Here is a 27412-nt window from a genome sequence, read left to right on the forward strand (position 1 = left end):
GCTAGGCAACGAAAGCAACGAACAGCACAAACGGGGTGGCGTTGACGGGAAACCTGAAAGCAGTGCTTCTGTTTATGTGTGTTTGACAGATAAAACAGAGAGAGTGACTGGAGCAAATATGCGGTCGTGAATGTACTTACGGGTTTAATGCATGTGCCTTTTTGACTGTCAGCTGTAACAAACACACAGTTCTTCTTTTCACAGTTTGGATCAAAAGCAAATGTACTTTATTCAGAAGCGCTGCACTATGTAATATATTGTTTTTCTGAGAGTAAAAAAATGTTTAACTCCGGTTCTGATCGTTTATAACTTCTTGTTGTTGATCATTTATAACATCTGCTTTTGTCTGCATTCTCCTGGTTTCGATCACGCGACTGCTCTCGAATCTTAAGCCCCAGAATTAAAGAATGGGAATGAGTGACACGGAAGTGGATCTGAGGTCTTCAATGGAGCTGGGATACGGTATAGGAGAATATACATTTGCGGATGTGCACAATTTGGAGCATTGCATAAAGTATTTGAATCAGACCTTGGTTACATATGGCTTTCCAGCGTCTCTGGATTTGTTATCAAACGATCCTGTTTCAGTTGCCCACACTTGCAACTGCATATATGCTCTCATACAGCAGCGGAAACGTGATATAAAGTTTCAAGAATCGTCTAATGAACAGAGGCAAAGGTTGCTGTCAGATATGTCCCGATTTGAGTACAAGGTTGAGAGGCTAGAGGCCCTGGTTGCCACAAAAGAGCGAGAGCTTGCTGCACTCACACGCTCGGAGCAAAAAGCTTCTGCTGCATTTAAGGCTCAAATTGAGAAGCTTCAACAAGAGCGTGATGAATTTCAAAGGATGGTTATTGACAACCAACAAGTTCAGACTCAACAATTACACGAGATGAAAAAAAAAGACAAGGAATATATCAAGTTGCAGGAAAGGCTAAATCAAGTTTTAATGGAGAAAAAGAAAGAGTCCAGGTCAGGAATGGAGATCATGAACCTGCTGCAGGAAAAGATCGACTTTTTGCAGCTTGAATCACAGCTACAGCAAGAAGAGCTACATAAAAGAAGACATCATTCTGAACCTGCTTTTGTTCAGAACATTGAAACAACCACCTATCAACAGCAAGTCAATAATGTTTCAGATCCAATGCCCAATAAAGCAGCAGCTGTACATACAGATGCAGAAACTCAGTCTGCACTTCCCAAGCCCATCATCAGACCTTGGGAACAGCTTGTCCACAACAAGCACAGAACTGGTCTTGGATATGACAAGGACTTGTCCTTTCATATTCCAGACTATGCCAAGCCCATTCAGTTTCAGAGTGCTGGATTCATTCATGACAGTTCACCTACTCCTCATGACAGTTCAGCTTCAGCTGTTCCAGATTCTGCCCCTCTTCCACAACAACAACAACAACAGATTGTGAAATGCCAACACTGTGACCGAGTTGGCCATTTGAAATATCACTATTTTGATCTTCATCCATGTAAGCACTATCATAAAACTAGCCATTCTTCAAACAGATGCTTCAGAAACAAACACCCTGCAAGAACAAAGATTCATCTTGGATGGATCGCTTCTTGGCAATGGGCATCAACAGCCAAGAAGATATTCCAAACACATGTCAGAACTTGTTCCAGAGTATTGAACAGTCTTGCGGCTGAGTTTTCTCCATCATCTCACCTTGTATCTGACAGGGGGGGGAATGATGGTCATCTACAAGCTTCAAAGTCACATCAAGCGAGCCTGAGCCACAACCTGCCACACCAGTTTCAGAGTTGTAGCCAGAGACAAAGATGCCTGAACATGCCTTCAGTTGGCAATCTGGGACACTTCCTCTAGCAGAAGACTCCAGCTTCTTGCCAGTTTTGGAAGAGTTCCAGGAACTACACTAAGCGTTCCAGTGTTGGTGGTCATCCTTAAACCACCGCCTTTTTTACCAACATTTCATAGAGCACATTCAGCTTAGTGCTGCCATGTATTTTTTGCACATTTTGTATTACAGCTCTTTTCTTGGACTCATACATAACCCTTCGGATTAAGGGGGGGAATGTTGGACACCTAATCCTAAAGGGTTAGTGTGGAAGCCGAAAAGACAAAGCAGTCCAAGAGACCTTGGGATCTGAAACCCAAGAGTCACATACTTGTACTATAAATGTATATCTATTGTTAATAAAAAATGAACTCACTGATTTATCATTCATATCTTTTGTGCTGTCCATGTGTTTTTAACAAACACTTTGAGAATGGCAACACAGTTGGATTTGGATGTTACAAAGGCACAACATGAGAGGCTGCTCTAGCTCAATGGTTTGGATGAATTTGGGATGCAGGCCCTCCTACACACTGAAGTTGTTCAAGTACATATAAAGGTTTGGCATGAAAAAACTATCAAGGAAAAGGTTTTTCAAGAAGGTGATTGGGCTTTGCTATATGACTCTAGGTTTAAGGAATTCAATGGAAAATTGATGACTAAGTAGTTGGGCCCATATTTGATAAAAAAGTACCATGACAATGGGGTTGTGCAAATTAGGACCATTGATGAAGAAGGTATGCCCATGATTATCAATGGATAAATATTGAAAGCCTATAAAAGACCTCTGTTAAGGGAGGAGTTCATCAATACCATCAGTAAGGAAGTGAATGTGCTTGGAAGTGTCTCAACTTCCAGCTCACAAAATTCTTGGAGACTGTTTTTATTTTTGAAAAGAAAAAAGAAAAAAATTACGGGACCTAGGTGAAAACCTCTATGAGGCATCAAAGGCCAAATTTTGGGTTGAAAACCTCCTTGAGGAAACCCAGGAGTGAAAAGAAAGAAAATAAAATGATCCCTGGGTGAAAACATCCCTTGAGGCACCTAGGGTAGGCAAACTAGCTGAATACCTCCTTTGAGGAGACCTGTGTGTTTTTTAACAAAATGAGAGAGAAAAAGAGAAAAATAAAAACAAAGTGTCGTGGCAGGGACCTCAAACCTTCCCACTAATAAAATTATGTGATTTTTGCAGGTTTTTAAAGACAGTAAAGGACTCAGACTTCAAGGGATAGCAAGCCAAGAATCACACCAACTCTTCCTCCATTCACTTCACATCTTCCATGCCTACCATGTCACCATAATCCATCCTCACTTCTAGGCATCAAAAACCAAATTTTATGCATCTTTCTAGCTTCTACAGGGTTTCTTGTAGTTACTACAGGAAGATCCTATAGTACTACAAGATGTCCTAATGCATTACAGGAATGGATTCCCGATTGGAAAATAAGGATTCAAGCCTATTCTAGTTTGAAAAAAGGACCATAAACCTCACCACATGTCACCCAACACCAGTTTATGACCATACCAACCTCTGTGTCCATAAAAAACCACCTAGAAATATGAAAAAAAATTCAAAAAAAGAAGTCCAAGGGACATGCCATCATTGGCCTCACTCACCTATCACTCCATATACTTCATTACCATATTTCCACTCCAACGTCACGACCCATCCCTCCTCCAAGTGGAAAAAAAAATCAAAAGAAAATGATGAAGAGAGGCAACTACATGATTTCCTATAATAACTAAAGGAAACCGTGTAGCGGTTTGTGTTATAACAACAACAATTTCTTCATGCATTATCCCTCACCATCCATGTGAGTTAAGAGCTCCAACATCCCTACAGATATTATGAATCCTATCTAGAGCTTAACAGCAGTAGCAGAGACCAAGCACCTACACACAACACCAAAGGAGACAACTACATCAACAGGAAGAAATCAACAAAAAAATTACCAAGGAAAAGCACTTACCTAAACAAAAAGAAGCACAACAAAGTCACCCTCTAGCATGCATCGACCAAGCGGAGGAAGGCACAGGTATGACAACTCTTCAGAACTCTTCCCTAAGTATGATATGATAACAATGTAGGAATATGAAAAAGTTTGATTTTATAAGCTGGAGGTGGCCAGTTAACTTGGCGACCCTTAGCTCAAAGACAAAAAGTGAACTGCCAATCAGCATGCCACATTGCAATGTAACATCAAGGAGAATCAGTAAAAAAGGTGGTTGAGCTAAGTTATGTTAGAGTGGGTGATGATTACTAGGGGAGGCTACATGATAACCAATGGTGGACCAATGGTCCGAAAGAGGAAATCTCATACAATACCATCCAATACAATGCCCCAAGGAATCGACCATAAATAGTAAAGATTCCAAAATCTCGCCATTTGTTCATTTTGAGATTAGAGAAGAATGGGACCACCTTAGAGGTCCATCAAGGAAGAAACCTATTTTATCCACGCTACAGGAAACATAACTATAGGAACAATTACAGGAAACAAAAAGAGTTGCAAGAAGCATTGGAAATTCACAAAGAATTATGCAAAGTGGGTGCCTAGGGTCCAGCTTTTCAACAATTCTCCTCAGCCAAAGCATCATAGTGAAAGGTAGGTGGCCCACATTTCTTGTCTTTTGAATTGATAGCTAGGAAAAGGAAGGAGAAATAAATATGATTTTTCTAAGTTTTTGCAGTGGGCCTAGGGTTTAGAAATAGTTTTGTGAGGATAAAGAAATTTGTGTGGGTATGGAAGAAAAATTGCAGTGATTGTCTAATAACTCTAAACTATCAATCACCCTGAACAAAACCAAGGATAGCCTACCAATTTCCCTAGATTCAGCTAACCAAATAGGAAAAATGACAGGAGGATTCAATAGAAGGGGACCCATAGAGACATGAAGGATACACCTACATCCCCTTGTAGTATAAATATTTATAAGGCATAACTAGTTGGGATTCTTTGAGTTGCTCAGAGGGCATGATGATGGTGTAGCTTAAGAATTTTCCGTGGCACTCAACACTCAGGCTAGAACTAGTGTTGCTACTGTGGTAAGAGGACTGTCAATTACAATTACTCTTGAGGTAATTAGCACTATACCTACACTTCCTTAAGAGATACAATGGAGAAAGGAGGATAAGACTATAACAACTTTTTCTAATATTTTTTTTCTTAAAATATGAAGAGCCAATTGAGGACAAAAACGGGATCAGAAGGGACAGCCTTCAATATCCTTATAATGAGGTGAGCTATCACATTCTCAAATATATTTCTTGTGAAAGGAGGCTTAGTATAATCTATGGCTACCAATTTAGACTCCTCCATGAGTTGATATTTTGAGATGAGATACCCATTGACAAAAGACTCAGTGTACCCTAATTCTTGCTACAATCAATAATAGACATGAGCCTAAAGGTCCAAGAGGGGAAATATCAACAACTGGCACACCATGGACTCATTAAACTAATTCTAGAGGATGTGTTGGGCCAACTAAGAATCCCTATTCAATGGTCCACATTTAGAGATATGGCTAGAGAGGTTATGATTGAAATACAATCCCTTGAATACGATAGGGGAAAAACCTCTAGTGATGAAGAGGAAGTAAAAGAAGATGAAGAAGAACCTGAAGAGGAAGAGGAAGAACTAGAGGAATAAGAGGAGGAAGAAATAGATAAAATAGGGAGGAAGAAGGAAAAGTAGAAGAAGAGAAAATTGAAGAGGAAGATTAGAAGGAAGAAGCAAGACTTGAGGAACATACCAAGGAAGGGGAGGAATCTCTAACGTTATCCCCTAAACCCACTGAGAAGGAGGCCACTACTCCCTTGACTGCCATAAGCACACATGTCAAGTCAAAAGGGAAAATAGAGAGGAAAAATCCCCTATATTTCAAAACAAGGAGGATCACTAGTATCAAACAACAGAAACCACAAACACCCACTAGAACTCCAATGATAATTTTGTAATCACCAAAAGAGTAAGAAAAACTAGTTTTCCTAAATATAAAATATGAAGAGGGCACATCCAGACAATATACCCCAAAGTCTCCCATAACTTATGTTAGGAAACCTTCCACCAGGTCAACATCAACAAAGAAATACAAGGCACATGTGACCTCATTATAGAGAGGAAAAATCCTCCACAAGATCCTCAGATAGTGCTATAGGAAACTTTGTCAGTCCTACATGAAACACAGAAAAATATACAGGAAGGACAACACAGATAGAGGGAAGGAAAGGAAGCTTCAACAAAAGTGCAAGAGGGGGTAGCTTCTCCAAAGACATCTCAGGGGAGAGTTGCAAGAGCTACAGTAGCCTAGCCCACAGGACAACCTAAGCTCTTCTTACAAATTCATTTATGGTGGTAGAGTAATAACACATAATTTTTCCATCCCTCTCTTCTTTGAGCTCGAAAAGGATAGAGGAAGGACACATTGCTGGATGCAAATCTCCAAGTCAAATAAGGTAGCAGATGTGGGCCATATGGAAGAGAAACTCCTTGAGATGGGTAGGGAGTTGAGTGAGATGATATACATGGAAAAAATTATGAGATCTCAAATATAGGCATAAAACACATGGCTAAGGAGGTAGTTGTAGGAAAACGAGAGTCAATTGGCCACCAGAGCAAGCCTCTCCATGTAGGCACATCAGTGTACGATGACATCAATATCATATGCACTATACCTCAAATACCAATGGCTACAATTTCATATCAAGACACTATCACAATAGGGGACTATGCCTTTCTAAGAGTATAGACAGTTCATTGAGCTATCTGACAAGAGCACCCTGGCAGATAAGGCCAAGATATCTAAATTTTACCTACACAACTTGGCCTTAACACATTTGAATGTGTGGGACCCCAATGCAAAGTTGCAGGATTTACAACTAGTGGACCTTGCATTATGGATGAGACATGAGGATGCCAGGGCTAAGTAGGTCAAGAGAATATTAGAAAGGGAGGAACGAGAGCCCCTTTACATCAAAGTAGAATAGATGAATTCAATGGATGTCATTAGCACCCACAACGTCATCTCCAATGATGCCCATCTTCCACCAATATACCTAGCTAGACAAGAACACACCATCATCCACTTTGAAGACACCTTGAGCTGAAGACACATTGAGCTTGCTCGAAAATGAAAGCCAACAAGCATGCGAGAGGAGATGGAGAAACCTACCACACAATCTAAGGATCAGAGAGTACCATTCCCATGAAAGATTGAGGAATGCACTAGAAAGGGCACCACTGTATCAGAATGCCACGCAGAGACTAAAAATAAATTAGATTGGGTTGAAACCCAGTCCACCCTTGTTGTTGGTTCAGATAGAAGGTTTAAAGGAAGAGGAGGAAAGAAATTAATGGGGAGAAATAAGAAACATGCAAGGTTCTATCCTCAAGAGGAAACTGCATCAATAGAGGCATGGGATGTCGAAGAGGCCACAAGAGCTATGAAAGATATGGACATAGGCTAAGTTGCTCAAAGGATGAGAAACACCTTCAGTATGGGGGTGATGATGAATATCATCAATAGGTAAATTATATGGGTCTTAATGCCACTCCAGCTTATTAAAATAAAATTTTCTCATATTTATTTACATATTTTATTATATTTTTTTCAGTAAGAAGGGTAAAGGTGAGATGTTATGTCATGTAGCCTAATATGTATTAAATGTAGGAATTGGAGTAGTTTTAGGCTAATTAAGTGCAAGAACTTGAAGTGGACAAGAAAGAGGGATTTTAGTAGATTTTTTCTCCCTCCTTAAGTCCTCAATCATTCGAACATTCCTCCACCAGATCTCATCAATTCGGTGTTAGTGGAAGCCAAGCCAACCAAGTTCATTAGCAGCCAAGCTAACCAAGTTCATTGGCAGCCAAGCCAATGACAATGAAGACAAGTCATTATTGAGTCTGGGAGTCAAGTCTCCCTATTTTTTAGGACGTTGTTGGTAGCTTCAATTTGTATAAATAATAAGGTCAAACACCTCATTAGGATTCCACTTTTTATTGTAGCTAAGAGACAATTTCAAGCTAAGATATTTTTCCTGTTATTCTTATGTTATTTTTGACATTTTGATGATAATGAAAAAATTGTCTTTGAGTCAGCAGTGAGTTGACTCAGATGGCTGAAGCTCTTGAGTTAGGGTCCAACCCTAGTGGTATAGGTTCCTCTTTTTGTACATGTATTCTTAGATTAGAATCAGAGTTATTTGTTGAGTTTATTCTTGCTTTGATAATCTACAAGTATTTGAACGATTGTTTAGTTTTTCTTCCATTAATTGAAGAAGTAGATCAGTGGTACATTAGTGAAAGAAAATACTTCAAAAAACCTTGTGGCAGTGGCCTCCTCCTCATCTCACTCATGGGATCATGGTTCAAGGGCCCCACTCTAACAACCCTAAAAACAGATTTATCTTTTGATCATTGCATAGCTTAGGATTTCCTATCGAGGAGACCCCTATTCATAATTTCTTAGAAGCACCAACAATTGTCATTTTGGTCTCATGAGTTTGTTGTAGTCTAGAAGTCTTTCATTTCATAGGTTTAGTCATTAGCCATCAATAAATTAGATTTCTCAAATTCAACTCATGTTTTCCATATTTATATAAATTTGTGCATGAACAAAGAAAAGAATTGGTTGTTGCAGGTGTTTCTGATCTGCAGAGAGGAATTCATTCCACCAACCTCATCTAAGTCTTCTCCACCTACTTCGAAAGCCTACCAACCACTAATTCATATTTCTATTTTGTAGCCACCGTGGAAAACCACCTTGAGAAAATCCAACCATCCTAAAGAGTTGGGCTAGTCCTTGGGTAGTGTGCACCTCCCCCATACCTTATTTCACCATTAGGCATCTTCCCATCACTTCATTTCACCTTCCCTACCTTCCTATAGCCTTCAGCAAGTTTCCTGTAGTAAACCAGTACATCCTGCAGTAACAAGGACATCCTATATAACTACAGCAAACCCTCTAGCATCCTGTTTTGGACTGGTTTGGTCATAAATTATGATCAGAGCCTAGGGTAGGCCCTCAAATTGACTTCCATACCGCTCAATACCATTTTGAACGAGATCTTCCATGCCTTACTCCCTTGCAAAATATACGCTTGTTTATCTTAGAATTTACATTTCTAGTTGGAAAATAGAAAGACTATTTTCTGCAGTATTTAGCTGGTGCATGCATACATTAGCCATAATAGTGTTAGGATAATTTCCATGCCTACTTAGTCTAGATATCTAGATGATAGTATGCAAGGTTAGTTAGGTCTCTTATGCAAGTAATGTGTCTTAATTCTTAGCTATGTCATTTCATTTCATTTCATAGCACTTCCAATTCAACACTTTCATTTTCCTAAAATAGGCAAGCATTTACTTTCTGCATTAAAGATAGCTTTACATTCACTGTCAATATTCAGCCTCATTTTAGTCATTAGAAGATTGGTTTGAAAGCCCTAGTGGTCTATCGCCCCAGTTGAAAAGTGACAAGAGTATACTCTTGCATCTACTGTGAATATAGTACTCTCACCTCCAATTTTGTATGAACCCCGTGTTGATAAAGTAAAGTTGGTCACCCTAGGAGTTGTGGCATCCTTGTTGCAATACTAGGACTCATCAAAAGGACTTCAGGAGAAGGACCATTATTGGACACTGCTACCAAATAGTGTCCATTGTTTTCCATGAGAATGCTATGACCGGTATGATTGTTCTAAGGTAGGGATATGGCTTGGTTTTTGTATCTTTCGATGTGAGGAAGCCTTGCCAAGGGATGGACTACCTGGGATGGGAGCGCCAAAGAAACTTGGAAGGTGAGTGATTGCATGTAAGGGATTGACCAGATTTCGTGAGGGACTATGTAGTAGATAAGGGAAGGTCGGGGATGGATTTGTTTTGGTCATTAGCATTTCTAGATGGAATGAAATGCAAATTGCAAGTGCGCCTTGGAACAATGTGTTGGTAACTATTCACTGAGAGGACAAGTGGTGTAGGATTAGAGTGCTAGACATTCGATGCATATTTAACTTTGTAATGGATTCTTTACTTCCTGGGAAGGAAGTGACTCCTGGTATTACTTTCAAGATCGAGGTGTGATCCAATGGATCCCCTTGTTGATTGTTATGGGAATCATATTCTTTTATTTGTTGGTTTGGCAAATGTGCATATGCATATATGTGGTTATTGGGATATTCCTCCATCAATTTCCTTTGAGATCCTATGGAATGGTTCCCCGCAAGTACATAATATTTGTATTAAAAAAAATTGAATTATCAAATGCTTCTTTGTTGGTAACTAGAATTAGATCAACAATAAGCACATAATCAACAACATGAGCATATGGATTCTACCTCATCAATGTCTTCAAGTTGTGAACATGGAGGTGGTGTGGCTTTCTAATTTGATATTTAATTTGGCTTATAGATTTGGCTAACATTAAGTTGAAATGTACAACCAACCTCCATTAAGTTTGTTTTCATCAATTGATGTAGAATGACATTTTGTTTTATTTTAATAATTCCATCCTCTAAATAAACTCATCATGTAATGATTTCCATGCTTTGTTTTGAGTTTTCACTAGGATCTTCACTGCTAGCCATGAGTTTTTGAGAATGATCAACTTTTAATTTCTTCCTCCTCTTGGTTATCATATTTTTTTCTACATAAGTAACATCCTCATCATCAACTAGAATAGAGAAATTCTTGAGCATTTTTTCTATTGGTCTTTTATGGATCTTCTCCTTTCTAACATAATCTCTACACTCATCCTCAGTAATGGCAACATATTATTCAGCTCCAAAACCAATTTAAACTCCCTCATCTTCAAAAGTAACATGTCTAGCTTTGCTAGATTTATTCACCATAGCAATTCTTTGTTGATACCTTGGATGTAGTCTTGTACCATTATGAGGTAATTTTTTTTGCTCTTTTTCCATATCCTCTTCTGAAAATGAGTAGAAACTACTGACAACATTCATAATACCTCGCTCTATAAAATAAAATCCTCCCAACTTAATTGAAAGGATTTTAAAAAAAAATTGTCGAACAAAATATATATGTCAATAAAAACTAAGTTATAAAATATATAATGATACAATTATAATAATGCAAAACACATAAATATGATTAACAATACTTAAAATATCTTGTGCAGTTTCATTTATGATCTGTTTACACATCCTTGTAGAATCATCCATCGAGTCATACATTGATAATGAAAAATGATATCTAATCTTGTCATGTGACTTGGGTGATATTCTAAGTACATCAACAACTTCAGTATCCGACATCAAACATATCTCTAGTACTTTTCCCAACACCTCATAACTTCCACCATCATAAAGCATAAAAACATATATATAAATCGATAGATCTTGTTCACCTTCTCTATCTTTCACAAACCATTTAAATTTTGTACACTTCAGTTGTTGTGATTTATTCCACTAAGAAACCAACTTCTTATCTATAGAGGCACTCACTAGATTTGTAGTTATTAACTCAGGTCAGGTTCGTTCAACAATATCTTTTGAGTATACACCTTCAACTTTAGTTTTATTTGGGCCAAAAAGATTCACAGAAACCTTGCTTGAAGCCATTTTCATGAAATATATATATATATATATATATATATATATATATATATATATATATTAGAAAAAAACCAATATCTTAAGTAAACAAAAAAAAATAAAAAAATTGAAAATGAAAAAATACGAGAAACATGCACATCAACCCCCATGTCAAGTGGGTTGTTAGGATCATACATGATACAAAAAAAAACCAATTCCTTAATTTTTTTTATTTTTATTTTTACATTTGTCCCTACTCCCTTGGCGGGCTAGGGGAACCCTTGATAAGCAAGGCGTGAGTTCTCATAATCAACTCCCTGGTAGGCAAGGGGCCAATTCTAAGAATTGACCTCATGGCAGGCAAGGGGATGATTCTTGGAATCAACCCCCTTCCTAACAGGGGGTTGTTATGCCTTAGACGAGCACGCCTGCCTAGGAAAAAGTGGCCCCCTAGCCTGCCAAGGGCTGATTCTGGGAATCGACCACCTCACCTGTCGGAGGCTGATTTAAGGAATCGACCCCTAGTAGGCCAGGGTGGCGATTCTTAGAATTGAACCCCTATCCTTCTAGTGGGCCACTTTTCTCCAAGCGGGCACATCCATTGTCGGGCACGCTCTCTCGTAGGCACATGTAGTGACTGTGCCTATGGGTGAGTGGGCCTAGTGATGGGCATGCCCGATCATGGTACAACGAGCGTGTAGGTAGAATGCGCGCTATTCCATGGGCATACACACTTATGGAATTTAGGTAGCATTCCAGATGTGCCACGAGTTGGCATGCCCATAGCCGGGTGTACCTGCCCAGAGGCACACACATGACCTATACCTTTGGGCGGGCACGCTCGGCTATGGGTGTAGCTGCCCATGGAACAGTGGGCATGCATGCAACATGCCTACTATGCCACAGGCGGGGTGCACCCGGCCATAGGCACAAGGAAACTATGCTTGTTGGCGGGTGTGCCCGGTCGTGAGCGTGCAACTTGCACACCCGCTGTGTCGCCGGCGGGCATGCCTATGGCCGATCATGCCCATCCATAGGCACATTCACTGTACCTATGGGTGGGCATGGCCGAATGTCATAGAGGGTCTGCTAACTACACTCCCCCTCTGCCACGGACAAGCACGCTTGCATGGGCGAAAGCGACCCCCTAGCCTACCCAGGGCCGATTCCGCAAATTGGCCCTCAACAAGCTAGAGGGTAAATTTAAGGAATAGACACAAAATCTACCCCCTCACCTATAGGAGGCCGATTTTGGGAATCGACCCCTGGTAGACCATGGGTATAATTCCCAGAATTAGCTCCTGGCAGGCCGGGGGGCCTATTTCGGGAATCGGCCCTTAGAAGGCCAGGGGATCGATTCTCGAAATTAGCCTATGGCAAGCAAGGGGCTGCTTCACCCTAGGCAATCATACCCACAGCCTGACGCACCCACCCACATGCACAAGAAATTCATGTGCTTATTGCTTACCCATGGCCAGGCACACCTACTTAGAGGAAGACTACTTGTGCCTGTGGGCAAGCGTGCTCGGTTGTGGGCATTCCTGCCTGTGGCATGGTGATGCAGGAGCATTCACCCAAGAGAAAATCATTGTAATTAAGTAGACATAGAGGGGTCATGTATTTTTAGGAAGTTGGATTCCTAAGTGATAAATTAGGCCTTTAAGTGATTTAATTAGATAATTAGAGGAGATTGTAAGTGCTCTCAAATAAATGAGAACATGAGTGGCAATAATGACAGAAGAGCCTAAAGTCAATTAGGACACTTTAAACATTCCATGATTTGAGGGACAAGAGAGAGACTTTAGGAATTAATTAGAAGTGGACATAATGGACAGAGGATTTAGGAGTCGGTTAAATAGATTTAGGAGTCAATCTAGGATTTACCTGAGAATTAGTTCAACAGAACCATTCTGGAGATATGTAAGCCTACGGGGAGAGTCAGAGAGGGGCCGAAATATTGAAGAACTGGCCTGTGTGGACTCAAAGTCTCAGATATGTAATTCATAGTTTATATTAATATATGGAGATGTTATTTCCTAACTATCTCAACATTGAAGAGTATTTCATGAATGATTTACTGTGAATTCGTAGACTCTGTAATGGGTTGCAGGCAGAATTCTGAAGGAAGTAGAGGAACGGAATGATTCGAAGGATTTGTAAAAGGATCTTAGAATCCAATTGAAGAAGAAGAGTGAAGCTCTGGAGAGAAGTGCAAAGTGATATTCGCAGAAGAGTAAAGATCAGGAGGAATCACATAGTAAGCTAGCCATAAGGCTGAAACCTTTAAAAGAGGGCAAACCCACAGAAGAATTGAGGAGAATGCAGAACAAAACCAAGTAAACAGGAAGTGTGGAAGAATTGGATAATTAATGCACTGGCACCGTTAGATCTCAGAGATCAACGGTCCAGATGATCGCATCGGCGGAGTTAACTATGTAATCTTGGGCCGCAAGCGGAAAATGCAAGATACACTAAAAATTGGCACAAAACGGAGTTGGGATTGAAAACCAGACTCGAAACTTTATAAAGGTTGCTTTATAACCTTATCAGGTCTGAGTGATGATCGGATCAGCATATTAGAGTGGAAAGGGTCTGAATTGAGGAGAGCAATTGCGATATTGCAATAGATCCTGGACCATTGTATCAAAAGTCTAGATCGACGACCCAGATCTAATCGCTAATTGCATTATCAGAGCTGTCGAGGGATATGGAAATATCACCGATATGTGATAATCAGAGATCCGAGGTGTCGGCATTCCGGGGAGCAGAACCAACGATAGTTATGAAGGCGAATATATAGAATTTGAAGTCCGAGTATATGTGTTCGGAGCGGAGTTTAATGTATTCCTTCGTATTTGTATTAAGTGTTGTGCTGAAGGCTTTAACGCTAAGTGGATTGATTTAAATGTTTCGATAGGGGAATATCAGAGTCGGGGAGGATGAGGCATACATGTAAGTATGACCCGCGGAAGTGTCGATAGCCGATTGTGATAGAGGTACAACCTCAGAATCTGTGCAGAGGCCGTATAAAGTTGGAAAAAGGTATGGTTTGTGTGTATTTCCCTTTGTAAAAAGGTTTTAAGGGAAAATAATGCCGATAGTGTTTTTATGTGTTAAACATATATTAACCGAGTTTAAAGACGGAAGGTTATGGATAAGCGGCCGATGGGTTATATAAAGGCTGTAAAAGGATTTCGAAGTCCTGATAAGGGAGAATTATGGGATGGATTAAATGAGGGTTCAAATGAATGTTATGAGGAGGAGAATAGTCTCGATAGGAGGTTTAGGCGGGGTGATTGGTTCTGATAAAAAGGAACTGAGGCTAAAGGGGCCTTAACCATGTATGGTTGAAGATTTGACTGCATTGCAGAGTTAAATACCTGGGACAATTGTGTTATGCATATTTATGCATATTGTGGGTATGTGTAGGGGTAACCCTACATCATTAGTGGTATCAGAGCAGACTTGTAATCAGAGCGTAGAATTGAAATCAGAGTAGGTTTGCAAATCAAAGAAGGTTGAAATCAGAGCGGGGAAGATTTCCTATGAAAGGAGTTTGCACACAAGAAAAGGTAATGTGCATAAGTTCATTGATGAATGATAGAGACTACAATGGGAGATTGTAGCTGTTCCAATAGAGGCTTGGAGTAAACATGAATAGAGGATTCCTTGAAGGAAAGAGAATGCAAGATTGCTTAATGCAAGTTCTAAAGGAAAGAGGACTTGGAGACAAAACAAAGAACAATCCATGGTGGAATGGTGAAACAAGATCATGTTGAGATCTTGAAGGTGAGGTGATATGTTCTGTTTAAAATTGAGAATGTGTGTTTTTATACTAATGCATAGGTGACAGTAAGAGAAGCTGTGAGAGGAGAACCAGATGTGTTCTTGAAGACAGAGAAGGAAAACACTTTGAAGGTGAAGTGGCAATGAACCTAAAGAATCCAACAAGAGATTGGATAGAGAGGACAGCGGGAGTGTTCTCAAGGGAGAGTGAGAGATTGCAGAAGCCTAGAAGGAGAAAAGGTGTTGCTCAAAAAGGAGGTTCCAGATAAGAGGACCATGCTTGCCAAAAGACTAAGTGAGGAGATCTCAATGAGGTAAGATTGCAGCAAGGAGGACTAGTTGTTGCAGAGGCTTGTTGCAGAGGAGCTCAGGAAGAAAGAAGAGAAGAAGATGACTACTGATGGTCATAGCAGAGGTTTAGAAAGAAGTCACATCAGAGGATATGGGAAGAAGGATGCCAAGGAAAATGGAAAGAGGGTGAGTCAAAAGGAGATTGACAAAGAAATTGCTAAGTTAAAAGAACAACTCGATGCATTAAGGAGAATACTAGAGGAAAGCCAGAGACTAGGTTGGGTCTTGAGGAAGAAGCCACTGGAGTGGGATGATATGCAGAGAAGGCTACAAAAAAAGCAAGTGAAGTGGTTGATGGAAAAACTCAAGGAAGTTGAGTTGGAAATGGAAGAGTCCATTTGTGAACCAGAACAAGGAGAAATTTTGGGAGAGAATTAAGATGAAGACTTGAAGACTAAAACTTCAAGTGAGGCCAAAGAGTCATATGGTTTTAAATCTGACAAGTTGTGTATGTTTGCAGGTGAAACATGTAAAGAGGGATAATTTGCTGATATTGTCATGAAGAAGGAAGAAGACAAGCAGAATCTAAATTCTGTTTTGAAAGAAGATGAGAGAGATAGGTCTCATATGCAGTTGGGGAACGATATCAAGCAACCAAGGGAAGGGCTTGAGGAGATTGAAGAGAAGACCATCGAAGAATTTATGAGTCATGAAGAGAACTTGGAACAGCAAGGAGATATGATCGCTGAAACATCAAGTGAGACCATAGGGTCTTATGTTTTTAAAACTGATAGTTTGTATATGATGGCAGGTATTGGAGGAGAAAAGCAACCTTTGGGAGATATCTTCAGAGGAGATGAAGATCTGGAAATAAAAGGTGACAAAGAAAACTTTTCAAGAGAGGAGGAATTTGACTGCATAAAGAAGGAAAAGTCTATGGATGAGCCCATAGAAGTTGTCATGGAGATGAGGAATCGGGATCTTATTCTAATGAAGAATGAAGAAATATTGTCTCAGAAAGGTAATCAAATGAGTTTGATTAATGCTATTGATGAAAACCAAATGCAGGAGAATGTTAATGAAGATGGTGAAGCAAGGATAACTCTGCGAGAAGAGTTACAGAGGGGCAACAAGACAAAATGTACTGAAGAATAAGGACATCTACTGAAAGATATTAAGTAGAAGTCTATGCAAAAGACTTAGCAAAGTGAGAAAGGACATCTGATAATCTATCCATAACAAAGGAAGGTATGGAGAATTATGTAAAATTTCCAAAATCTACTCCAATTGAAGTTATTGAGTTATATAGAAAAATATATTTTCAAAGAATGGAGTTGGAAAAATAGGGAATAGATGTTCAGGATAGACTGCTGAAAAGGGAAGACCAAAGAATTGTCATGAATGACAGTCATAAGGAAAAGGAGATGGATATGAGAGTTCAGTAGATTAACACTGCAAGAGAAGGAGTTCACTATGGTGGACAAGGGTAGGAAAACATCATTAGGACAGATGGTGTGGAAGAGAGACTAATGGAGAGTCTCAGGAATTCTTTTCAGAGTTCAAATCAGCATGCTGATGTGCTAACAGAGTGGAAAGAAACAGAGCAGCAAACTGAATTGTTGCCAAAGAAAGATAAGGCACAATAGCCTTATGTTTTTTATTTTAACAAGTGTTTTATGAGTGCAGGTTTTGTTGCAATTGCTGGAGGAGAATTGGCACAAGTGAATAGCGAAGTAAAGATGAAAGAAGAAGACTTCATGGAAGAATTCAATCGATGGAATAGAGAAGTTAAGTTGCTGGAGAAAATGCTGAACAATCATGATTCAATCATGAAAGAGGGTAAGGATGATAGGGAGGCAGTCAGCATAGAAAGCAAAGCAAGAGTTAGCATAGAAGTCATAGAAAGCAAGGCCAAAGTTGGAGCAAGTGAAAAAGAAGAAGAAAAAGTAAACCAACACCTACAAAGAGAAAGTAACCAGCAGCAGTTTAAAGAATTAGTAGACAACAACAGTAACCTGAAACAAAGAGAAGGAGAGAGAAGTAGGAAGTAGAATATGAACTAGTCCAAAGATGCGGTGGAAAGATAAATTGAAGAAATGTGGCAACTAATGATGAAGCAGTTCAAGTGGAGGAAAACGGTAGCAACATGAAGAAAGATCAATCAGAACTTGAATCTGATTGACAAGAAGAAGAAAAGGGAGAAAAAGACAACAGAAGTACAATAGCAACAAGGGAACAAAGCAAGTGGATAGTTACAAAACAAAGTGTGGGATCTAGGAAGACAAAGATTAGAAGACACATGATTAGGAGATTATGAATATTTTCTACTTTGGGAGTCCGATGCAGGAGCATTCACCCAAGAGAAAATCATTGTAATTAAGTAGACATAGGGGGGTCATGTATTTTTAGGAAGTTGGATTCCTAAGTGATAAATTAGGCCTTTAAGTGATTTAATTAGATAATTAGAGGAGATTATAACTGCTCTTGAATGAATGAGAACATGAGTGACAATAATGACAGAAGAGCCTAAAGTCAATTAGGACTCTTTAAACATTCCATGATTCGAGGGACAAGAGAGAGACTTTAGGAATTAATTAGAAGTGGACATAATGGATAGAGGATTTAGGAGTTGGTTCAATAGATTTAGGAGTCAATCTAGGATTTACCCTAGAATTAGTTCAACAGAACCATTCTGGAGATATGTAAGCCTACGGGGAGAGTCAGAGAGGGGCCGAAATATTGAAGAACTGGCCTGTGCGAGACTTAGAGTCTCAGACATGTAATTCACTGTTTATATTAATATATGGAGATGTTATTTCCTGACTGTGTCAGTATTGAAGTGTATTTCATGAATGATTTACTATGAATTCGTAGGCTCTGTAATCGGTTGCAGGCAGAATTCTGAAGGACGCAGAGGAATGGAGTGATTCAGAGGAGTTGTAAAAGGATCTTAGAATCCAATTGAAGAAGAAGAGTGAAGATCTGGAGAGAAGTGCGAAGTGAGATTCACAGAATAGTAAAGATAAGGAGAAATCATGTAGTAAGCCAGCCAGAAGGCCGAAACCTTTAAAAGGGGGCAAACCCATAGAAGAATTGAAGAGAATGTGGAAAAAACCCAAGTAAAAAGGAAGTGTGCAGGAATTGGAGAATTAATGCACAGGCACCGTTAGATCTTGAATATCAACGATCCAAATGATCGCATCGGCAGAGTTAACTATGTAATCTTGGACCACAAGCGGAAAACCCAAGTTACACTAAAAATTGGCACAAAACATAGTCGGGATTGAAAACCAGACTCGAAACTTTATGAAGGTTGGTTTATAACCTTATCGGGTCTGGGCGATTGATTGGATCGACATATCGGAGTGGAAAGGGTCCAACTTGAGGAGAGCGATTGTGATATTGCGATAGATCCTAGACCGTCGGATCGAATGTCCAGATCAAGGGCCCATATCTAATCGCTAATCACATTATCGGAGCTGTCGAGGGATATGGAAATATCACCAATATGTGATAATCGGTGATCGGAGGTGTCAGCATTCTGGGGAGTGGAACCGCCGATAGTTATGAATGCTAATATATAGAATTTGAAGTCCAGGTATATGTGTTCAGAGTGGAGTTTAATGTATTCCTTCGTATTGTAAAAATATTCTTCTTTTCAGTTAATAGAATTTAGTATTTGCAGAGAAAAAAAAAATGTATTCCTTCGTATTTGTATAAAGTGTTGTGCCGAAGGTTTTAACGTCAAGTGGAGTGATTTAAACAGTCTGATAGGGGAACATCAAAGTCGCAGAGGATGAGGCATACATGTAAGTATGACCCGTGGAAGTGCCGATAGTCGATTGCGATAGAGGTACAGCCTCGGAATCTGTTCAGAGGCCATATAAAGTTGGAAAAAGGTATGGTTTATCTGTATTTCCCTTTGTAAAAGGGTTTTAAGGGAAAAGAATGCCGATAGTGTTTTTATGTGTTAAACATATATTAACCGAGTTTAAAGATGGAAGGTTATGTATAAGTAGCCGATGAGTTATATAAAGGTTCTAAAAGGGCTTTGAACTCCCGAAAAGGGATAATTAAGGGATGGATTAAACGAAGGTTCAAATGAATATTATGAGGAGGAGAATAGTCCCGATAGGAGGTTTGGGCGGGGTGATTAGTTCCGATAAAAAGGAACTGAGGCTAAAGGGGCCTTGACCATGTATGGTTGAATATTTGACTCCATTGCAGAGTCAAATACATAGGGACAGTTGTTTTATGCATATTTATGCATACTGTGGGTATGTGCGGGTGTAACCCTGCATCACATAGCGGGTGTGCAATGTGCCCACTGTGCCGAGGGATGGCACGCCCATGACCAGGAAATTTGCATACCTCTTGTGTCATGGGCAGGCATTCCCACTGTTGGGCACACCGTGCCCATCGATGACATAGCGGCCCCTTACTTGCCAGGGTGCTACCGGGCAAGCCTAGCCCATGTGAATTTTTTTAATTTATTTTTTAAATTTTTAAAAGGAATCTATATTTCGTTAACTAAATGTTAATTTTTTTTTATGGAATGCATTTTTTGTCTTGTATCCTACTTGAACATAAAAACCCAATTGACACATAACTACTACTAAACCTATGGGGGTTTAAGACCTGCACTTGGTAAAAGGGAAACTAACATTTCAAATGTGATAATATCCTGTTGAATGTGTTTTCAATGACAATGTAGCTATTCCATAAAATCGCTCCAAGTGTTTTAATGAAACCTTGAGAAGTCTTGATGTGATGTGAGGAATAGTGATAACGAAATTTATTATATAGCCAAAAGCATTGAATTGTTTTATCGCTTCTTGAATGTGGTATTAATTTTTTTATATAAAAACTTAATATATAGTTAGTATTATGGAGATACGGTAATTTATGTTACATGTGGGATAAAATATATAATAAAAAAGATAAAAAAAATCTGTTGTCTAGTAAATGCTATATAGTTTAAGTAAAAAAATAATTTACGTCAAAGATTTATTTTAAAATTTTAATTTAAATATTTCGTTTAAAAGATTAATTTCAAGAGAAAATTTTCAGAAAATTTTTGGAGGGAAACTCTGGAGAGAAATTTTCATTCTTTAATCTATATATTATCATCAGGAGAGAGTGTTGTATCATTCAACCTCTTCTGTTTGAAAACCATGGATTATTTTGATATTTGAGTTTTTCTTTTTGAAGCATCAACATCTTTGTCAGATAACAACTCTATTCATAATTATTAATATAATGAAAATTATTTTAGTATAAATAGAGAGTCAAATATTCCACTTAGTCCTAATCCTAAGGACTATGAGAGTGGCATTGATGAATGGTAGGATGAGGAATTTCAAATAAATAGAAAGTCATAGTTTCCACTTAGTCCTAATCCTGTGGACTATGAGAGCAACAGTGATGAAGGTTGGGATGAAGAATTTCCAATAAATTGAGAGTCACGTTTTCCACTTATTCCTAATCCTATGTACAATGAGAGAAGTAGTGGCAAAGGGCAAGATGAATAATTTCTAGTAAATAAAGAGTCACATTTTCCACTTAGTCCTAATCCTACGTTCTATGAGAGCGACAGTGAGAAAGGGCAGGATGAAGAATTTTCAGCAAATAAAGAGACACATTTTCTACTTAGTCCTAATCCTAAGCACTATGAGAGAAGTAGTGACAAAGGGTAGGATGGAGAATTTCCAATAAATAAAGAGTCACATTTTTCGTGTCATCCTAATCCTGAGGATTATGGGAGAAAAAATGAAAAAAAACATGATGAAGAATATCCAGTAAATAGAGAGTCAAGTTTTCCATTTAGTCGTAATTCTAAGGAATATCAGGGTAGCACTTATGAAGTTGTTGAAGCCTCGAAATTTTCTGCAACAACATGGGGGATGACCACATGGTCCGAACCTTAAAGCAACTCCTTTTCTGTTTGGAATGGTGGTTCCGACTGGTTCAACTAGGTCGCGTTACCTTCTCTCAATATCCAAAATGGCTTACAATATGACTTTCATCCACCAATGAAGAGGATACACTAGATCAAGCCTCTTGTTGATCAAGCAAGAAAGTGATCCTTAAGTTGCTCTGGGGCTCAACTAAGACACATCTAAAGTTTTCCTCTTTGGGAAGAGGACTTATAAGAATATAAAGTTAAACCTAAATGAAAACTTATTCTATAATGCAAGAAAAAGGAACTAAATCCTAATCCTATCTCAATTAAGAAGATATAGATATAACGCAATGGAGAGAAAGATATTTAAATGATTGAGATTTAAATATGTCTGACTTATAACAAATATCAAGCTAACGAAGTATTTAAATTAACTTGACATTATGTATAACAAAACATATTATATTAAGAGACCTCTTAACAGAAATAATAAACCGACAATATTAAGGAAGAATTTCACAAAATGATATTGATTGCTTAATCAGTAATTCGAATAATTAAAAAATAATATGAGGAAAAACTTCACACCATATCACTATTTTCTAATCTGGTATTAAAAAACAGATTTCTGAATAGATAGTTACTCAGAAATCAGAATTCAACCCATAAGAGAAGAGATAATTAATAGCATATGATTGATACAAATTACTCATACCGACAATAGTGCACAAATATGAATAAAATGACACATTCCTGCCAGCATAAATGAAACTAGTATTTAAAATAGTAGTATTAGAAATACCAATTTATTGAATCCATTTCTTTGGCTCTACTCTCAAACAATCCTTTACATTGCTTGAACCTTTGTTGTTACAACAAGAGTAGTAGAAGTGAAACCTTTGCCCATCATACATAATTTAGAATGCAAAAGAAAAATCCTCAATAGTCCCCAAATCTGAGATTTTCTCTCCTCCCACCTACAACTCTAAATTACTATTACAAAAGTGCTTCTAGAATTCTATAATTGTAGAGGAGAGAAACCCCAATTATATTTTACAATCTTCTATTTATAATAGTTTCAAAGGAACTATTAATAAGAATGTTTGTCGAAGAAGAAATATGATTAATCAATTTTGATTGGCTCAAAATTCCATTCTTCTATTGTTGGAGCCTTCTCATTTATTGATATTATTTTCTTTTCGTCTCTTCAGCTTCTTTCCTGCAAAACAAATCAAAACAAAATTAAAATACAAAAATAAAATCAAAATGCTAAATATGGAATTAAAAGAAATCCAATCAATTTTAATTAAATGAATAATTGAAAAGGAAATCTGAGATTTCTATTGATTCTTGTGATTATTTAATTAGCCAAGGAGATTATTTACGAATGATTCTGCACTTAGAAGAAGTCATGGGCAAATAAGGATGTATAAAATAAAACTCAAAAAATTGTTTTTTGGTAAAAATTCAGACACTGATCTTGTGCTGGATTTTAGACCCAATAATTGATCAAATCTAGAAATTAAACTGCTTCAGAAATTATCTCCATGATTTTATCTTTCCAATGATGAATGTTGGGCATCATTGGGCCAAGTAAAACTTCATTTATGAGCTTCTGAAGTTGGTATATTAAAATTGCCAGAATTCTAGAATTTCTGTTGCCTGGGCTAAAAATTAGAATTTTAAATTAAAGTCTAATCTTACTTATAATTCTAATATTTATTAATTAATACTAATTAATTGTGATTATGTTATTAATTTATTACAATTTTAATTAAACAAGAATAAACACAATTTAATAATTAAAATTTTATTATGTAATATGTTATCGCCCTAAAATCTTTGTCTCTAAGCTTTGGAAAGTTGCCTTGTTTCTAGTCATAGTCTTATAATTTTTGAGTCATATCATCACAATTAGTGTCATTCTCATTTACAAACCCTTCTTCTAGTCATGGTGTTAAAGGGTTTCTAGGTCATTTCATGCTTTAAGGGTTAGGTCATAAGGTTAGAAGTCTTTTAAGATCATATCTCCTTTCTAAATAATGTTTGACAGTCTCATTCCATGTTTTAGAAGTCTTACCAGGTGTTTATAAGTCATATCTCACATCATTTTGGAGAAATTTTGAAAGTAGCTACGGAATCACTGAACTAGGAGTTTTCGTAGCGCGCTATGAAACCCCTGTAGCAGCCTGTTTTAGCAGAAAAACTGTTTTTACTAGTTAACTTCCAAAACCTTTCCTGAGCAGCCGAGAACTTAATTTTTCAAAATGAAATAGGCTTTTCTTCCTAAGATGATTCACTACAAAAACCTCTTTCAGTTCCTTCAAATTCGTTCTGAGGTGGGAGGAATTTATGGTTAAACTTGCACTACAAAACTGTTGAAAGTCAAGCTTTGTCTACTGGTTTTAGCAGTCTTTTTCAAGATCAGTTTCTGGTTACAGGAAGACGTATTTTGGAATTCTGAGGGATGTTTCTCTTCATAAAATTTCCAGCTACAATAACCTATCTCGCTTTATTCATAAGTGTTTTCAGTTGGGATATAATAAGCTTTCATAGAGACCCTAATTTCAGAAAACGGATTTTTCCTGTTTGCCACATGTTTTTCAAGGACAGTTTCTGGACAGCTGGAGAAATTTTTTCAAAAACCAGGAGAGGTTTTTGTTTTGGACAGCATGGGCTACAGAAACCTCCTTCAGTTTCATAAAATGTTTCATGGATGAAGAGATAAAGGCTCTGTCCCACGTGCCAATTTTCAAGGATCTAAACCTAAAAACAGGGAAACATGTTCCCTAATTTCTAGGGTTTGTCTTCAGCAGTCAGATGACCACGTGGGAGGCTTCATCAAATTCGACTTCTTGAGGTTTCAAGTTATCAAATAATGCTTTAAATGCTTAGATAAGGTTGTTGAATCATGATAAGGAGTTACACTCCTAGTTGCATTAGGTCTCTAGGACTGCTAGTTAGGTGTCATTTGCATTTAAAAATTAGTTTTATGTATCAATAGGTGGCATAGTAGGATGAATTCGAATTCCCCTCATGCTGGAGGAGGAATCTCAGTTATGTAAAGAGCTCTATATATATAGAAGAAGATCTGATGTACAAAGGGTTGGAAATTTTATGAAAAAAGCTGGTATTTGGCCTATGTAAAACTCATTTTCAGTAATATACATGCTTGACTTTACTTCTCAGGATTCATGAAGGATTTTTTATGTTCAGAATATGTGATATTGTCCCTTTCTTAATTCTTACAGTGGTATGGATGTATAATCACTCAGAATTCACTGAATGTGCTCTGACTTCCTGTATACATTTATAAACTGTGTGGTCCCATATGAGTTTATGTTTTGAATGTTTAAATGCTGAATGCCCTGACTTCCATGTAAGGTTGAGTTCATTGTTATATTGAGGTGTTGTTGACTCCATAAGCCCAATGGATAGTTTTGTTTAATGTGTTTCCACCATTCATATTTTTCACAGTTGTTCTATAAGAGTTAGCCATCTTATCTTTAATCAAAATCATTAACCCATCAAGAGAGAGCCCTCTCAGGCTGAGGAGGCTAAGCCTCAGCCTAAAGTCGGTTTGAAATAGTTACTTGAAGTCTTCCTGGTCTGCAGCCTTCTAGGGCATGATTTTGAGATAACATTTTGGTGCGTCTGCCGGGAGACTGAAGTCTATTCGTTCCCGAAATTAAGAGGTTGAACTTCTGAAGGTAGCAGGAGCTCAGACATCTATTTGAGGCTGCAAAACTACCTTGGTGACTCCACACATCAAATAACAAATTGGAAGGTGACTCCACTGCTAGAAGATCAGTAGCTTGATGAAGTTCCAAGATGAGTTCCACTGGAAGAATGAATGATAGGTATGCTCCTATGAATCGGTCTCATATCCCTGGTTTTCCAAATCCTATGCCCAAGGTTGATTGGTTAGAGGATCTTCTGATATTCAAAGATGAAAAGAAAGACAATGTTGTTCTTCATTTGGTTAGGTTTCATATGCATGTACGCAGTCTTAAGGTTCAGATCCCTAAAGATTGTCTCATGAGGATGTTTATGACCACTTTAGAAGGAAAGGGATGGTCTTGGTATAAAAGTTTGGAAAATGGTTCATTATATTCTCTTGTTGATTTCCATGCTGTGTTCTATGACATGTATAAAGAGTGTCATCCCTCCTTATTGCTGGTCAAAGATTGTTGTAAACATTCTACAAGTTTTATTCAATATTTGGAGGATTGTTATGATGATGATGAATTTATGGATGAAGAAATTTTAGAGGCTCTTCATAACAATGCATTTCAACACCAAGAAGAAAGTATAACATCTCATGAAACGCAGCATGAAGATCAGCAGGGGTTCATTTGTGAAAACCATGTTTCATCCTTTGATATGAATGAAAAGATGCAACAGATTTGTCAGTCTTTTGATCATAAAGAATATGAAATTGATTGCAAACACCAAGAAGAAATACTGGAAGAAATTTTTTATAATCCTCAGGTAGAAGAAAAGGTTGTTCATTTTCGTGATTCCTTGCAGCAGCTTACATCAAAGAATGATCACAATAGTGAGGAAAATTACATTGTCTATGGGAATCATGCAGAAAGGCAGTTGGATAGCACATCAAAGGAATTTTGTGTGGCTAAGGATCAGTTGTCTAAAGATATAGAAAGTTTTGAGAATCATCAAACTAACCATGTGTTTTTTGACCCTATAGCTGAATACATGGAAAAGATTTACTGTTCAGGCTTCCAGTTATATTTTCATCTTGAAGAACAGTTACACCTCATGCTGCCTTGGTTATTTCAGTATCTGGTTTATTTTTGTTTCAAGCACAGTCAAAGGATTCAAGTGTTAGATCAGATCGATGACTGGCTTCATTGGAAGTTTCATGTTCCTTGAGCTACAAGTGGAGATTGCAGCTGATAGGGTAGGTACGAATGTGCAAATAAGCTCAGGGTAGGTTGACTGAGCATCTGTTTCAGTAGGTGCAGTTTGAATTCTTCATTCAGAAATCATTAAAGGCTTGGGGATAAAATTGGGCAGAGGTTCAGAGTTTTATTCTATAGGATGGATAGTGGCACTGGAGCTACAAGTTCTTAGTATACCACAAGGGCACACTATCCCTAGTGGAGCCACTGTTATCACCCTAAAATCTTTGTCTCTAAGCTTTGGAAAGTTGCCTTGTTTCTAGTCATAGTCTTATAATTTTTGAGTCATGTCATCACAATTAGTGTCATTCTCATTTACAAACCCTTCTTCTAGTCATGGTGTTAAAGGGTCTCTAGGTCATTTCATGCTTTAAGGGTTAGGTCATAAGGTTAGAAGTCTTTTAAGATCATATCTCTTTTCCAAATAATGTTTGACAGCCTCATTCCATGTTTTAGAAGTCTTACCAGGTGTTTGTAAGTCATATTTCACATCATTTTGGAGAAATTTTGAAAGTAGCTACGAAATCACTGAACTAGGAATTTTCGTAGTGCGCTACGAAACCCTTGTAGCAGCCTGTTTTAGCAGAAAAACTGTTTTTACTAGTTAACTTCCAAAAGTTTTCCTGAGCAGCCGAGAACTTAATTTTTCAAACTGAAAGAGGCTTTTCTTCCTAACATGCTACACTACAAAAACCTCTTTCAGTTTCTTTAAATTCGTTCTGAGGTGGGAGGAATTTATGGTTAAACTTGCACTACGAAACTGCTGAAAGTCAAGCTTTGTCTATTGGTTTTAGCAGTCTTTTTCAAGATCGGTTTTTGGTTATAGGAAGACATATTTTCGAATTCTGAGGGAGGTTTCTCTTCATAAAATGTCCATATACAATAACCTATCTCACTTTATTCATAAGTGTTTTCAGTTGGGATATACTAAGCTTTCATTGAGACCCTAATTTCAGAAAACGGATTTTTCCTGTTTGCCACGTGTTTTTCAAGGACAGTTTCTAGACAGCTGGAGAAATGTTTTCAAAAACCAGGAGAGGTTTTTGTTCTGGACAACATGGGCTACAAAAATTTCCTTCAGTTTCATAAAATGTGTCATGGATGAAGAGATAAAGGCTCTATCCCACGTGCCAATTTTCAAGGATC

The 27412-nt window shown here is 38.0% G+C and overlaps 1 protein-coding gene across 1 annotated transcript; it reads left to right on the top strand.

Annotated features, from left to right (window-relative positions):
• Positions 1 to 338: 338 nt before the first annotated feature.
• On the top strand, positions 339 to 14671 carry LOC149192867 (uncharacterized). Its single transcript, XM_089407141.1, has 2 exons — positions 339 to 1042; positions 14506 to 14671. Exons 1-2 carry the CDS (start codon positions 408 to 410, stop codon positions 14669 to 14671), a joined length of 801 nt encoding a protein of 266 aa, XP_089263267.1. The 5' UTR covers positions 339 to 407.
• Positions 14672 to 27412: the final 12741 nt, after the last annotated feature.

Source organism: Pinus tabuliformis, chromosome 2_2, assembly GCF_031772625.1.
Source record: "Pinus tabuliformis cultivar Carrire ecotype Pingquan chromosome 2_2, CPIR1, whole genome shotgun sequence".
Lineage (NCBI taxonomy): Eukaryota > Viridiplantae > Streptophyta > Pinopsida > Pinales > Pinaceae > Pinus > Pinus tabuliformis.

Coding starts and splice junctions, on each gene's coding strand:
- LOC149192867 (XM_089407141.1), top strand. CDS start 408: ATGGGAATGAGTGACACGGAAGTGGATCTGAGGTCTTCAATGGAGCTG. Junction 1,043..14,505: donor CAGCTTGAATCACAGCTACA/GCAAGAAGAGCT, acceptor CCGAGTTTAAAG/ACGGAAGGTTATGGATAAGC.